This window comes from Bombina bombina, chromosome 11, assembly GCF_027579735.1.
Source record: "Bombina bombina isolate aBomBom1 chromosome 11, aBomBom1.pri, whole genome shotgun sequence".
Lineage (NCBI taxonomy): Eukaryota > Metazoa > Chordata > Amphibia > Anura > Bombinatoridae > Bombina > Bombina bombina.
In genome coordinates this window covers 38,232,646-38,247,757 of record NC_069509.1, presented here as the reverse complement: position 1 = coordinate 38,247,757, position 15,112 = coordinate 38,232,646, and the positions used below count along the sequence as shown (strand labels likewise).

General features: G+C 39.1%; 1 protein-coding gene across 1 annotated transcript in view; it reads left to right on the top strand.

Moving 5' to 3' along the window:
* The window catches only part of LOC128642303 (sulfotransferase 1C2-like), a 68,555-nt gene extending 53,752 nt beyond the window's left edge, over positions 1–14,803 (top strand). Inside the window, exons 4-7 of the mRNA XM_053695025.1 lie at positions 9,627–9,753; positions 11,916–12,010; positions 12,094–12,274; positions 14,659–14,803. Of these exons, the coding sequence (XP_053551000.1) occupies positions 9,627–9,753; positions 11,916–12,010; positions 12,094–12,274; positions 14,659–14,771 (516 nt within the window). The 3' untranslated portion in view covers positions 14,772–14,803. The remainder of the gene's footprint in view (positions 1–9,626; positions 9,754–11,915; positions 12,011–12,093; positions 12,275–14,658) is intronic.
* Positions 14,804–15,112: the final 309 nt, after the last annotated feature.

The window sequence follows — 15,112 nt, the reverse complement described above, 5'->3', positions numbered from 1 at the left end:
GCCATTTAATTCACAATTCCAAATATAAAACAGATTTGTTGAGGCCTCCCACGAGGTTTGAAAAGCTATGCCTATCAGACGCCCCCCCGTCAGGTACTTTATCCATAGCTAGACGTTTATTGGAGGAAACATTAATACTCTCCCTTTATATACTAAAAGTTGGCAAAAAGAATTTGAGGTCTCCCTTACACACCAAGACTGGGAAAACATATTTTATAACACTCATAAGTCCTCAGCATCACCAAAAACCCTAGAACTTAATCACAAAATATTGACCCGCTGGTACTTAACACCAGATCGCTTGAGGCATATATATCCCAGTGTTGGAGAGGGTGTGGGAAGAAAGGTACTATGTCACATATATGGTGGCACTGTGAGAAGATACAGCCATTTTGGTCACAAATGGATTCAGTTTTTCAAACTATCATAGACAAGTCCTTTGTATTAAACCCAATGACAGCAATATTAAATTATAGACCACAGGGACTATGTAAAATTAGATGGAACCTCTTGTTAATAGGACTAAATAGTGCTAGGAATCTGATAGCAAGGAAATGGAAATCCACTGTACCCCCTTCCAGACTAGAATGGATACAAGGTACTACAACACTCATATCCCAGGAAGAGTATGTATATTTTCAAAAAGGGAACCTCACTAGCTTCTACGACATCAAGCTTTACTGGGAATCTTTTATGGGCACTAATGGTAATTTGTCAATGGCATAAATTATACACCTGCATACGGCACTTAATACACTCCCTTGTGATCTCTTTTCCTCTTTTTTTAGTTTTCCCCTCCCACCTCTCTCTTTCTTTCCCTCTCCTTTTCCCTCTCCCCCTTTTCCCTATAAGGGCATTTGTCATGAACCTTCCGTTTATTGCCTTGTCACCGCGGCTCCCGGATCTTCTCTGTGTGGATTACGTCACGTTGCCTAGCAACGTGACGCGTCCTCTGACACTCCCTCTGATGACGTCGCCGCTCCTGCCTTTAAACCACGCCGGGAGATCTTTCTCGGGCCCGTTTGTTTGATACACTCCAGTGCTGTGAGTACTATTTCTGAACCTGTCTGTCTTTGCTTACCTAAGACCACTATTCTGTCTCCTGGAATACCGACTATTGCCTGCCTGACCTTGCTTATGCCTAGACCCTCAAATTGTCTCCTGGATACCGACCATTGCCTGCCTGACCTTGCTTATGCCTTGACCCTCTATCAGTCTCCTGGATAAATATATTAACCCTTGCCTGTCTGAATCTGCTTTTGTATTCAAACTTGCTAAAGTACTGCTTAAAGGGACAGCTTCCTTTGTTTATTATAAATTGCTAAAAGGGATAATTTATTTGTTGCAAACCTGCTTAAAGGGATATTTTCTTTTACAAATCTGCTAAAGAGAACATTTATCATTTGTTTGTCACAAAACCTGCTTAAAGGGATATTTCCTTTTACAAATCTGCTAAAGAGAACATTTATCATTTGTTTGTTGCAAACTTGCTTAAAGGGACATTTCCTTTTACAAATCTGCTAAACAGAACATTTTATTGTTTATTGCAAACTTGCTTAAAGGGACATTTCCTTTCAGTTATTTCAAACCTGCTTAAAGGAACTTTGTTTATCTGTTGGATTCAAATCTAGGGACGTTATCTCTTATTTGTTGCAAACCTGCTTTAAAGAACATTTATTATTTTGTATCCTGCTTTATTTGTTTCCTGAGTGGGTCACGTCCTGGTTATTTCTCAGTGTGCTAGCGTGTGTTTTATTTTTCACGCTAGCAGTTGGGTTACACCCTGGACTGATTCCTATACGGCTGACATTACAAACGGGCCATAAATGGAACCCACTGAATTACCCATGGCCGTGGCTCACCAGGGACAATTACTGGGATCTCATGCTACCCACTTGCAATCCCTGGACTCTAAGCTTGATCAAATAACTACATTATTACAGAGCTTGGTTGCTCCTACACCTTCCAATCCTAATCCTATTGAGGGATCACCTCCTTCGATCCCAAACAACCAGTCTCAAGGACAACTGAGTCCCAGGATACCTCTTCCGGACAAATATGATGGGAATCCTGAAGACTGTAGGGGCTTTCTGAATCAATGCCGTCTCCATTTCCGAAATAGCCCTACCCTTTTTGCTACTCCCTCTTCTAGAATTACATTCCTCATTTCCTTAATGAAAGGAAAAGCTTTGGCTTGGGTATCACCTTTGCTAGAAAAGAATGATCCTATACTACTGGATGTAGATGCTTTTCTCTCTGTATTTTCAAATGTATTTGATAAAGCTGGAAGATCTTCCGCTGCTGAAGCTACTCTCTTAGACCTACGACAGGGTAGTCAACCAGTTTCTCAATATGCCATTGAGTTCCGCACTCTTGCATCTGAAACTACTTGGAATCAGGGAGCACTTAGAGCCGCTTTCCGTAAAGGACTTTCTGAGCGTCTCAAGGATGAATTGGTGTATCGGGAACTCCCAGAATCCCTAGAAGCCTTGATAAATCTTTGTATCAGTCTCAATGCCAGATATCGTGAACGCCAACAAGAAAGAGATAGAACTCAGAGGTCATCAACTCGAACTCCTTTTCGTCTGGCTCCTCGTTTTTCTAATCCAGTAACTCCTGCCTCTCCTTCTCCTGATCAGGCTGAACTTATGGAGGTTGGACGCATAAAATTAACAGAAACTGAACGCTTGAGAAGACGTTCTCTTGGCCTGTGTTTGTACTGTGGCCTTAAAGGGCATTTATTAAGAGATTGTCCTACCAGGCCAGTAAAAGCCAGGGCTTAACTTTTGTCCAGGGAACTGAGTTAAGCCAAAAGAGTTGTCATTCCCTATATAAAAAACTCTTTGTTCCAGTAACCCTTCAATTTGGACATAGTAAGATACATACCCAAGCTCTTATTGATTCTGGTGCTGGAGGAGTGTTCATTGACTCCACGTTCATGTCTACTCACACAATACCCCTATTAAGAAAAAAGTATTCCATTTCTGTCTCTACGGTTAGTGGAGATCCTTTGGGTTCCCGATTCATCCAGTTTGCTACTAAACCCATACTTCTTTCTGTTGGAATACTTCATTCTGAGACAATATGTTTTGACGTTATTTCTACACCTCAATTTCCCATAATCTTGGGTCTTCCCTGGCTCCAATTACATAATCCTACTTTTTCTTGGACACATGGTGAACTCACCTCCTGGGGATCATCATGTCAGACTAATTGTCTTCAAGAAATCACTAAGTTATCACTTACTATCGCTCTCACTACCGAAACTCCTGACTCTCTACCTATGCCTTATCATGACTTTGTGGATGTTTTCTCCAAGAAAGAGACTGAACATCTTCCTCCTCACCGTCCTTTTGATTGCCCCATTGATCTTCTTCCTTGGGCTACTTATCCTCGAGGCAAGACTTATCCACTTTCAAGACCCGAAAATGTAGCTTTGGAAGAATATATTAGACTATTTGGCTAGAGGATTTATTCGACCCTCCTCTTCTCCTGTAGGGGCTGGTTTCTTTTTTGTAGGAAAGAAGGATGGCGGACTGCGACCCTGTATCGATTACAGAGGTCTAAATCAAATTACCATCAAGAACAGTGATCCTCTACCCATAAATAACCGATAATAATAATAATTCCTGAATTGTTTACTTATCTTCAAGGATCCACCATATTTACCAAACAAGATCTACTTGGTGCATACAATCTTATCCGTATGCGCAAGGGTGATGAATGGAAGACAGCCTTTAACACTCGATTTGGGCATTACGAGTATCTGGTCATGCCTTTTGGGCTGTGTAATGCTCCTGCTGTTTTTCAACATTTTGTGAATGAGATTTTTCGTGATTTTTTAAATATCTTTATCATCATATACCTTGACGATATCCTGATTTTTTTTTTCTCAAAACCACCAAGACCTTGTACACCACGTCAGGCGGGTACTTCAACGTTTAAGAGACAACCATCTGTTTGCTAAACTGGAGAAATGTTCATTCCATCAAAAATCCATACCCTTTCTGGGTTATGTAATATCTGAATCTGGATTTGAAATGGATCCAACTAAACTTTCTGCCATTTTGGATTGGCCTAAACCTGATTCTCTTAAAGCTCTGCAACATTTTCTGGGCTTCGCCAGTTATTACAGGAAATTCATCAAAGGTTTTGCAACTATTACTTCACCTCTTACTTCTTTCACTAGAAAGGGGCAAAATTGTAAAGAATGGCCTCCTGAGGCTGTTGAGGCTTTTGAGTCTCTTAAAGAAGCTTTTTCTTCTGCACCTATTCTCCGTCGCCCAAATCCAGACTTTCAATTCATCTTAGAAGTGGATGCGTCCTCTGTTGCTGCTGGGGCTGTTCTTTCCCAACGAATACCTGATACAGGAAAGATCCATCCTGTTGGATTCTTCTCTAAGAAATTCTCTCCTTCTGAATTAAACTATGACGTAGGCAATAAAGAGTTGCTTGCCATTAAAATGGCCCTGGACGAATGGAGGCATTGGCTGGAGGGTACTTCTTTGCCGTTTTCCATACTCACAGATCATAAAAACTTTCTATATCTCCAAACGGCCAAACGATTGAATTCCAGGCAAGCACGTTGGTCTTTATTCTTCTCACGTTTTCACTACAATCTGTCTTATATACCCGGTTCTAAGAATATTAAAGGTGACGCCCTTTCCAGACAATTTCAAGATACTTCAATCCCTGAGTCAGGTACCATCCTTCAACCTCATAAAGTCATAGCCCAGTTATCAACTTCTTGGTTACAAGATTTACAGTCTGTTCAGAAGGATCTTCCTTTGTCTTGTAAACCTCCTGATGGTCTACTCTTTGTTCCTGAACGTCTTCGTTCCAAGATCCTATATTGGGCTCATGATAGTCCCCTATCTGGACATCCTGGCATCAGTAACATCGCTCGGAATCTCAAACATGTCTGGTGGCCTACTCTCACTCAAGATGTTAAAGATTATGTCTCAGTATGCACACAATGTGCCACTAATAAGACTCCTCGTCAACTTCCTTCAGGTTTGCTTCAACCGTTAACCATACCCCATCAGCCTTGGACTCATGTATCCATGGACTTTATTACCGATCTTTCTCTTTCAGCTGGAAACAACACTATTTGGGTGGTAGTTGACAGGTTCACTAAGACTGCTCATTTCATTCCCTTACCTGGTTTACCGTCTGCCAAAAGACTTTCTGAACTTTTTATTTTGCATATTGTGAGATTACATGGGTTTCCTCTGGATATCATTTCGGATAGAGGGGTACAATTTGTTTCTCGGTTTTGGAGATCACTCTGTAAATACTTTGGAACAACAATCTCTTTGTCTACTTCTCATCATCCACAATCCAATGGCCAGACCGAAAGGGTAAACCAGTGCCTTGAAACTTATCTTAGACATTATGTGGACCATCATCACTCTAACTGGACTTCTTATCTCCCATTAGCAGAATTGGCTCATAACGCCCAATATAATTCCTCTCTTCAGACCTCTCCTTTTCCTGCGGCCTATGGATTTTAACCCAGAACGTTTCCTCTGCATACTTCTTCCACAGAAAATCCTGCTTCTGATCTATCTGCCCGAAGGTTAACTCATCATTGGCGGAGAATACGTCTTATTCTTTCTCAAGCTTCTAAACGTTACAAGTTCTTTTCAGATCTTCGACGGAAGAAGGCTCCCAAATATCGGCCTGGCGATAAGGTTTGGATTTCTTCATGTCATCTTGGCCTCAAACAACCTTCTATCAAATTGGGACCACGATATGTGGGTCCTTTCCGAATACTGGGTCAAGTATGTTCTACTGCTTACCGGATAGCTTTACCCAAGACTCTCGAAGCCCATCCTGTATTCCACATTTCTCTTCTGAAACCTATGTTGTCTAATAGGTATTCTAAACCTATGTCCAAACCTCCACCTCTTTTTATTCATGGACACCCTGAATTTGAGGTCAGCCACATTCTAGATTCCAAACTTCGTGGCAAGAAATTGTATTATCTCATCCATTGGAAAGGTTATCCAGTCACGGAACGATCCTGGGAGCCAGCCCAACAAGTGAACGCTCCTGATTTAATTAAGGCATTCCACAAGACTAACCCTACTAGGCCTGGTCCTGTCCCCTGGAGGGGTCCTTGAGGGGGGTGTGCTGTCATGAACCTTCCGTTCGTTGCCATGGCTCCCGGATCTTCTCTGTGTGGATTATGTCACGTTGCTTAGCAACGTGACGCGTCCTCTGACACTCCCTCTGATGACGTCGCCGCTCCTGCCTTTAAACCACGCCGGGAGATCTTTCTCGGGGCCCGTTTGTTTGATACACTTCGGTGTCGTGAGTACTATTTCTGAATCTGTCTGTCTTTGCTTACCTAAGACCCCTATTCGGTCTCCTGGAATACCGACTATTGCCTGCCTGACCTTGCTTATGCCTAGACCCTCAAATTGTCTCCTGGATACCGACCATTGCCTGCTTGACCTTGCTTATGCCTTGACCCTCAAACTGTCTCCTGGATACCGACCATTGCCTGCCTGACCTTGCTTATGCCTTGACCCTCTATCAGTCTCCTGGATAAATATATTAACCCTTGCCTGTCTGAATCTGCTTTTGTCTTCAAACTTGCTAAAGTACTGCTTAAAGGGACAGCTTCTTTTGTTTATTATAAAATTGCTAAAAAGGATCATTTATTTGTTGCAAACCTGCTTAAAGGGACATTTCCTTTTACAAATCTGCTAAAGAGAACATTTATTATTTGTTTGTTGCAAACTTGCTTAAAGGGACATTTCCTTTCAGTTATTTCAAACCTGCTTAAAGGAACTTTGTTTATCTGTTGGATTCAAATCTACTTAAAGGGACGTTATCTCTTATTTGTTGCAAACCTGCTTTAAAGAACATTTATTATTTTGTATCCTGCTTTATTTATTTGTTTCCTGAGTGGGTCACGTCCTGGTTATTTCTCAGTGTGCTAGCGTGTGTTTTATTTTTCACGCTAGCAGTTGGGTTACACCCTGGACTGATTCCTATACGGCTGACACATTTATCTAAAAGAAAGGTAAAGTTGTGTTCACCCCAGTGGGATCCCAGTTGCGTTTTGTTATAAATAAGTTGAGACGACTTGTAGATGTTGTTTTCCGCTATATATAACCGAAGGAGACATATGGGCTATATCCTGGACTATTCTTTGAATATAAGTCTCTGTAAAAGGAAAACTGTAAGGAAAATGTCTATAATGCAAGTTACATATCATTTATATGTTTGTATGATGAACATGAAAACTTTAATAAAACTATTTAAAAAACAAAACAAAATAAAACTGTTACTTTAAAACCAAGAAAGGAGTCCTATTTGCACTATTTAAAAATTATTAAACACTACCTTTATCAGTTAATTGATTGATTTGTCAACAAATAAGTATGTAAACTTCTCTTTTGTGCTCTGGCCAATCCTGACCCTATTTGAAAAAGAAAAGAAAATCTTGTATTTGTGCTGCTGTTGGCTTGTAGCATTAGCACTAGCTACTCCATAGGAAATTGCAGGTGAATGGCCTTATGTTAGCACAATCTGAACAACCCCAGGAGAAAATATTAGATTTAATTTTATTTTATTTTTTTAAAACTATCTGAAACACACACACGTCTCCTATGCATGTATTTAAAGTGAATGTAAAGTTTCATCAAGTAGTGCCCGGTTTTTAAAAAATACTATTAAAAACAGGGACACTTTCATTGATGAAACTTTACATTGCACCATATTTGTAGAAATACTTACCTCTTCGTCTTGAAAGCCGGATCGCTGATGATGTCGCTTCCCCCGCCCGTCGCAAGCCTCTTCCTACGTCAGAAATTACGTTTCCGGCCTTCCTCCAATCACGGCGTTTTAGGCAATCCTTCCCCCGGGGGAAGCTGTGATTGGAGGATGCCGGAATCGTCTGCTGACGTAGGAAGAGGCTTGCGACGGGCTGGCGAAGCGCTGGAGCGGCTTTCCTGACGAAGAGGTAAGTATTTCTACAAATATGGTGCAATGTATAGTTTCATCAATGAAAGTGCCCCTGTTTTTAATAGTATTTTTAAAAACCGGGCACTACTTGATGAAAGTTTGCATTCACTTTAAATGTATTCTTAGTGATGGACAAACATTGGTATATGCTAGTGATGTAAATCTAATTTAAAGGGACAGGAAACCTTTTTTATTTTTATTATTGTACTAATGTGCCTGTATTGTCTGGTGATTACAAAGTGTCAATCATTTTCTATTAATTATGCAAATCTCTCTGTATTGTAATATGTAGGTTAAAATGTTTTGTATGGGGTGTTGGGCTCTACTTCAAATTATCTGAATGATCTAATGTTATGTGTCAGGGTTAGATGTGGCTTAAAAGAAATAAGATTATCTGTATGTGCCTCTGCTTAGTGAGGGTAATGGATCGTGGACTGTAAAAGTGTTTTTACCTTTAAATGTTTTCAATGACTTGATATACCAGCTGCAGAGTAAACAATGTATAAGAAATAGATTTAGTTTTATTTTTGTATATGAAACAGCTGGTTTCGTTCTTTGAAACCACAACCCATTAAAATGAGTTGAGCTTGCAGGGGATCAGATCTCTTTATCACTTTCTGTTCACACAAATGCTTCTTTATATTATTGCTGTCTGTATACCAGTTCTTCGCCAAACAGATGTTCTTATGCTGAATAAACCCACTTTTTTTTCTTTTAAGGAGTGTAGAAGTTTGTCTCTGTCCACTAATACAGTTAAGTGTGTCCCTGTTAGCCGGTGAACATGAATACCAGGTTTCAGTTGTGCACAAACATGCATTTCCTTATGAATTTAGCTTAAAGGGATTAAAAGGTCGAAATTGAACTGGGCATTTCTATTTTAAAGAGAGGCATTTTCATAATATACTTCTAGGGCAAGTTATCTGTTTTTCAGTGGCATACTCACATATGCCCTGAGGGCCTGTGCACATGTATTCAAGCTCAGAGAGCTGGCGGTGCTGTGTATTGTGCCTGTGAAGACTTTTGAGTGAAGACTATGGGGCCGCTTTAACAATGTCCGCCACACATCGATAAATGCTGACTGCATACGCTGTGGGCATTTATCATTGCACAAGCAGTTCTAGTGAAATACTTGTGCAATGCCGCCCCCTGCACATTCGCAGCCAATCGGCCACTAGCAGGGGATGTCAATCATCCTGATCGTATCCGATAGGACAGATTGCTGTCCGCCGCCTCAGAGGTGATACTGGTGCTCGGGGCACTTGCAGCATATGTGCATATGCCGCTGAAAAACTTTTACTAGAAGCACTTTTACTAGCGGAAATATATTGTAAAAACACTTCTGTTTAAGCTATAATTCACTGATGCACATTTTCATTTTGACTTTTTTTAAATAAAGAATTTTTTGTACTGAGAAAACAACTTTTTTTATGCTTGTGAGGCGTCACTGTCTAACTAATAAAGTTCTGCTTATCAGCCAGTGATCAATCAGTCTTTAAAGGGACACAGAACCCAAACATTTTCATTCATGAATCAGATATAGAACATAGAATTTTAATCACCTTATCAAATATTTCCCCTATTGTGTTTCCAGCTAAACTGATACTTAGTGTTCCGCTAGCACTGACTGCACCACTTGGCTTCCCTTACAGGTTGTTTATGTTGCCAGGAATGCCAAAGACTGCATGGTCTCTTATTTCCACTTCCAGCGGATGAACAAAGGTCTGCCAGACCCAGGGACGTGGGATGAATATTTCTCAGCTTTTCTTTCTGGAGACGGTGAGCAAACAGCTGGACCAGAGTCCATCTTGTTATTGTTATAAGAAAATACTGGGAGACTTTGTTCATTCTAAAGAAATGTTGATTTGATTTTATGGGCTCCATTTATGAAGCAGCAGATGATGCTTCGGAGCTCTGTCGTTTCAGGCCGTTAAGAAGCAGCAGTCATAAGACCGCTGGCTCCTTAAAGGGACAGTCTACATCAGAATGTTTATTATTTAAAAAGATAGCTAATCCCGTTATTACCCATTTCCCAGTTCTGCATAACCAGCACAGTTATATTAATATATGTTTTACCTCTGTGATTACCTTGTATCTAAGCCTCTGCAGACTGCCCCCTTATCTCAGTGCTTTTGACAGGTATACAGTTTAACCAATCAGTGCAGACTCCTAAATAACTCCACGGGCGTGAGCACAATGTTAGCTATATGACACACCTGAACTATTACTGTCTAACTGTGAAAAACTTTCAAAATACTTTGAGCTCAGAGGCGGTTTTAGAAATCAGTTTGAGCCTGCCTAGGTTTAGCTTTTCAAAAATACCACCAAGGGAACAAAGCAAATTTAATGATAAAAGTCAATTGGAAAGTTGTTTAAAATTGCAGGCCCTATCTGAATCATGATAGTTTAATTTCACTAGACTGTCTTTTTAACCTGTTCGCCACCTTTTAGGTGGCAGATTGAAATCATCCCGATACGTATGCTATCACCGGCATTTAGCGATGTCAATGGCAAATCATGTCCACTCGACATTTAGTAAATCTACCCCTATATATTTGTTTGAGGGGGGGGTTATGTGTGTGGAAACAAAATAGTAAAGATAATAACATAAAACAAAATTCCTCGAGTAGAATCCAAAATGCTATTAATCTATAATGCATTTTTAAATAACAATCTATTAATTAAATATTATTCAATGTTGCAGTATATTCCAAAAATGTTACCTTTTGAAAGCAGCTGGTTCCCACGTCCACCTCCTGGCAGCTGCATTTTTTTAACAACAATTATAAAGTGTGTGGTTCAGAATTGGAAAGGTCGAAATTAAAATGTTCATGGGTGCATTTCAATTTAAAAAGAATGAAATTTGCAACAGATTTCCATTATCAAAAATGCTTCTAGTAAAAGTTATAACTTGTTTTTAGAGGCATACACAGATATGCTGTGAGGGTCCATGCATCAGTAATCGAACACTACACCTTCTCAGAAAGTCAGCAATCGCTTTTATGACACAAATTAAGTCTTCACATGCATAATACACACCACCCTCAGCTCTCTGAGCTTAAACACTGGTGCACAGGCCCTCACAGCATATGTGTGTATGCCACGTAAAAACAATAACTTTTACTAGAAACATTTTTGCTAATGGAAGTATATTATTTCTTTTTAAAATTGAAATGCACCCATGATTGCTCTTTTTCAATTTTGTCCCATCAAAACTGCCCAATCTAAATCTAATCCTCCTGAACGCTTATGTCGTGTCCTGGGGGAGTGCATAGGGACACCGGCTAGACAGCACTATCAATGGTAATATTTTTATACTATATTGTAAATTTGAGTATTAGTTAAGAGGTACGATAGATTTATAGCAATTAGGATCCTATTAAAATGACATTTAAATGTTGATTCTCATAAACTGCAGTGTAAGTCTATAGGAATAAATATACTGCAGTGTAAGTCTATGGGATTGTATATGCGGCAGTGTAAGTCTATGGAAATTAATATTTTTTTGTCATATTAACATGTATTCTGCAATTCAGATGTCTAAATAAAAAAAGTGTCCTTTGGTTTAATGGTAAATATATGATGCTGTAGAAGAGTGATTCTAAACAAGGATATTAGCCTATTTTGGGGTACTATGGTAAGCATAAGATCTTTATGATTGCATATACAGTATCTACTGTTTTTTTTAGATGACTCTATAATGGTGTACACTTTGTTTTCATTGTTCGGGATAAATTGGGGTGTCACACAAAATTAGCGTTAAGGATGAAAAGAAAACTCATAACTAAATTTTGTCTGAGGTTCAATAAGATAAATTAGATTTAGAAAGTACAATTCTGAATTTTTGTTAATAAAAAGCTATGCCTATATGTCAAAAACATAACCATCTGCTCTAAACCTTGAGTTGACCACTTTAGTAACCGAGAGTATTTCACCTGCAGTGCCCTGGGGAAGTTGGTTTGACCACGTCATTGGCTGGTGGAAGGTAAAGGACAAACACCAAATACTCTTTGTTTTCTATGAAGACATGATTGAGGTAGGAAAGGTTGCTTGATGAAAGCTGTGCACTTAACATTTGGTGCTATGATTAAATCTTCTGTTTCTCCAATCTTTGAACAGGACCTAAGACGTGAGATCAGGAAATTGATGAAGTTTATTGGAAAAGATCTTTCGGAGGAAGTTATAGAGAAGATTTATCAACACACTACCTTCCAGGCCATGAAAGAAAACCCTATGACAAACTTCAGTGTTCTACCAAAAGTTGTATTTGACCAGTCCATCTCTCCATTTATGAGAAAAGGTACTATTGGACTTCTTATTTGTCTACTGAGTAGTGCGTCAAGTCCAGCAATAGGAAGTCTTCCTTCTGAATGTTTATATTTCTCTCTTTCCCTTTACATAGTTTATTGTGCTCCATTCCTCTTTTTTCACCTATCTTCTACTACTAGATCTTTTTTATACCTTTCAACTTTTTTTAATTACAATACTAGAGATTGGGAAGTGTAGAGCTACAGTGAAAAACAGCCTCATTTCACATAAAACCACAATACTATGCATAGCAGCGTTAGTGTTCAGTAATAATTACCTGAAATGCAAGTCTGTCAGAAGAACTGAAATAAGGGGGCAGTCTGCAGAGGCTTAGATACAAGGTAAAACATATATTCATTTAACTGTGTTGGTTATGCAAAACTGGGGAATGGGTAATAAAGGGATTATCTATATTTCTTAACAGTAACATTTTTGGTGTTTACTATCCCTTTAAAGAAGAATAACAGCTGTTGATTGTATATAAACAGTCTACTCAGGACCACCAGTGCTCTGCAGGTTTCAAGTGGTACCTCTTCTGTTGCGGGAGTTAACCCAGCACTGCTGTGTGCTTGATAGTATTAAAATGACATTTCATAAAGAATTGGAGCATGTCATTTTTTTTTTACTATTATAGCCCTTTAACTGATTCACACCGTTAGGATGTTTCATTCCGTTACTAAGTTGCAAGCCGCTGGGCTTTAACGCCGTTAGGACATCATGGAACATCCGGGGGTGTGCCCAGCATCGTAGGCAGCCCTCATGATTTGATCCCAGCCTTGAAATCCAGTGACTGCATCGACAATCGCTTAATTTAATTTTTCAAGCAAGTTCCAATGTTAAACACTTGGTCCTGCCATGAAGGGTTTAACGTGATGATAAACTTTCCCCGTTGTATAAACAGATCTGGAATGTTAGCGATATTTTAGATGGAGTTTAATTCAGTTGTAATGAAGATGCGCTATAACTTGCTTTTAATGTAGTGATGAAATTCAAATACCCCGCGCTCCGGCTGCCCACTTCAAAACTAATATTTTTGTGAGCAAACGGTTTGAAAGGTTCTCAAATCAGCGCTCTAGCCATATGGCACGCACATTATTTTTTTTTTTTGTATGGCTGTAGCACCATTTGGAGAACAGCTCAAACTGTTAGCTCACACAAAAAAAAAATACTTTTGAAGTGGGGCGCTGGGTATTTAAATTTGAGCTCTACATTAAAAGTAAGTTATAGCGCATCTTCATTACAACTGATTAATTAAACTCCATATAAAATATTGCTAACATTCCAGATCTGATTATACATAGGGGAAAGTTTATCATCACTGTAAAGTTCAATGGAAAAAAGATGAAAACATATATGTATCCTTGTGGAAAGCACAAATAATACCGTCAATTAGTTTAAGTTCAAAGTTGCAGGCCAAGGACCTAAGAGATAGAGGTAGCAATGAGATCTTCTGCATATTAAAGGGGCAGTTAAGAAATTATTAGACTTCATGATTTAGACAGAGCATACAATTTTAAACAACTTTCCAATTTATTTCTATTATTTAATTTCCTTCCTTCTCTTGTTATCCTTTGCTGAAAGGTTTATCTAGGTAAGCTCAGGAGCAGCAGGTTCTAGCTGCTGATTGGTGGCTGCATATATGCAGATTGTCATTGGCTCACCCATGTGTTCAGTTAGAAACTAGTAACGCATTGGTGCTCCTTCAACAAATGATGCCAAGAGAATGAAGCAAATTTGATGATAAAAGTAAACTGGAAAGTTGTTCAAAATTGTATGTTCTACCTAAATCATGAAAGAAAAATGTTGGGTTTCATATCCCTTTAAGTGATGGTTATCAGCAACGTTAGGAGGGCAACAATTGTATAATAAACAGGAGCAACAGAGTAAGACAAGTGAGACAATGACAAGAGGCATAGATGTGCAGCCACCAATCAGCAGCTAGCACCCAGTAGTGCAATGCTAGTCACAAGAATACCTAGGTATGCTTTTCAACAAAGGATACAAACGGAACAAAGCCAATAGTTAACAGAAATGAATTGCACGTTCTATAAAGCATTCCTCAAGTACCCCCAACAGGCCAGGTTTTCATTATAGCTGAACCAGTGCACAGGTGAAATCATCAGTTGATGGGTTAGAGCAGGTTAGTAACCATGGTTACTGATCAGCTGATTACTTCACCTGTGCATTGGTTCAGCTATAACAAAAACCTGGCCTGTTGGGGGTACTTGAGGAACACTGCTTTAAATCATGTCACTTGGAACTGTAACCTTATGGGGGTAAACAAAGGGCAGGCACCACTGTGTCATTTAGTTTGTTTTCTAGTTGAGCACTTTTCTATGGATATTGATAGCATTGTATCATTTTGTTGTGTTTCAGGGACTGTGGGTGATTGGAAAAACCATTTCCTGGTGGCTCAGAATATCATCTTTGATGAGGAATACAAAAGGAAAATGCAGGGTACCGGACTGAGCTTCCGAACACAACTGTGAAGCAATAGCATCATATGCTATTTTATTTCTAGACTATTGTTTTATATAAAGCCAACACAACTGTAAAGCAATAGCATCATATGCTATTTTATTTCTAGACTATTGTTTTATATAAAGCCAACACAACTGTAAAGCAATAGCATCATATGCTATTTTATTTCTAGACTATTGTTTTATATAAAGCCAACACAACTGTGAAGCAATAACATCATATGCTATTTTATTTCTAGACTATTGTTTTATATAAAGCCAACACAACTGTAAAGCAATAGCATCATATGCTATTTTATTTCTAGACTATTGTTTTATATAAAGCCAACACAACTGTAAAGCAATAGCAT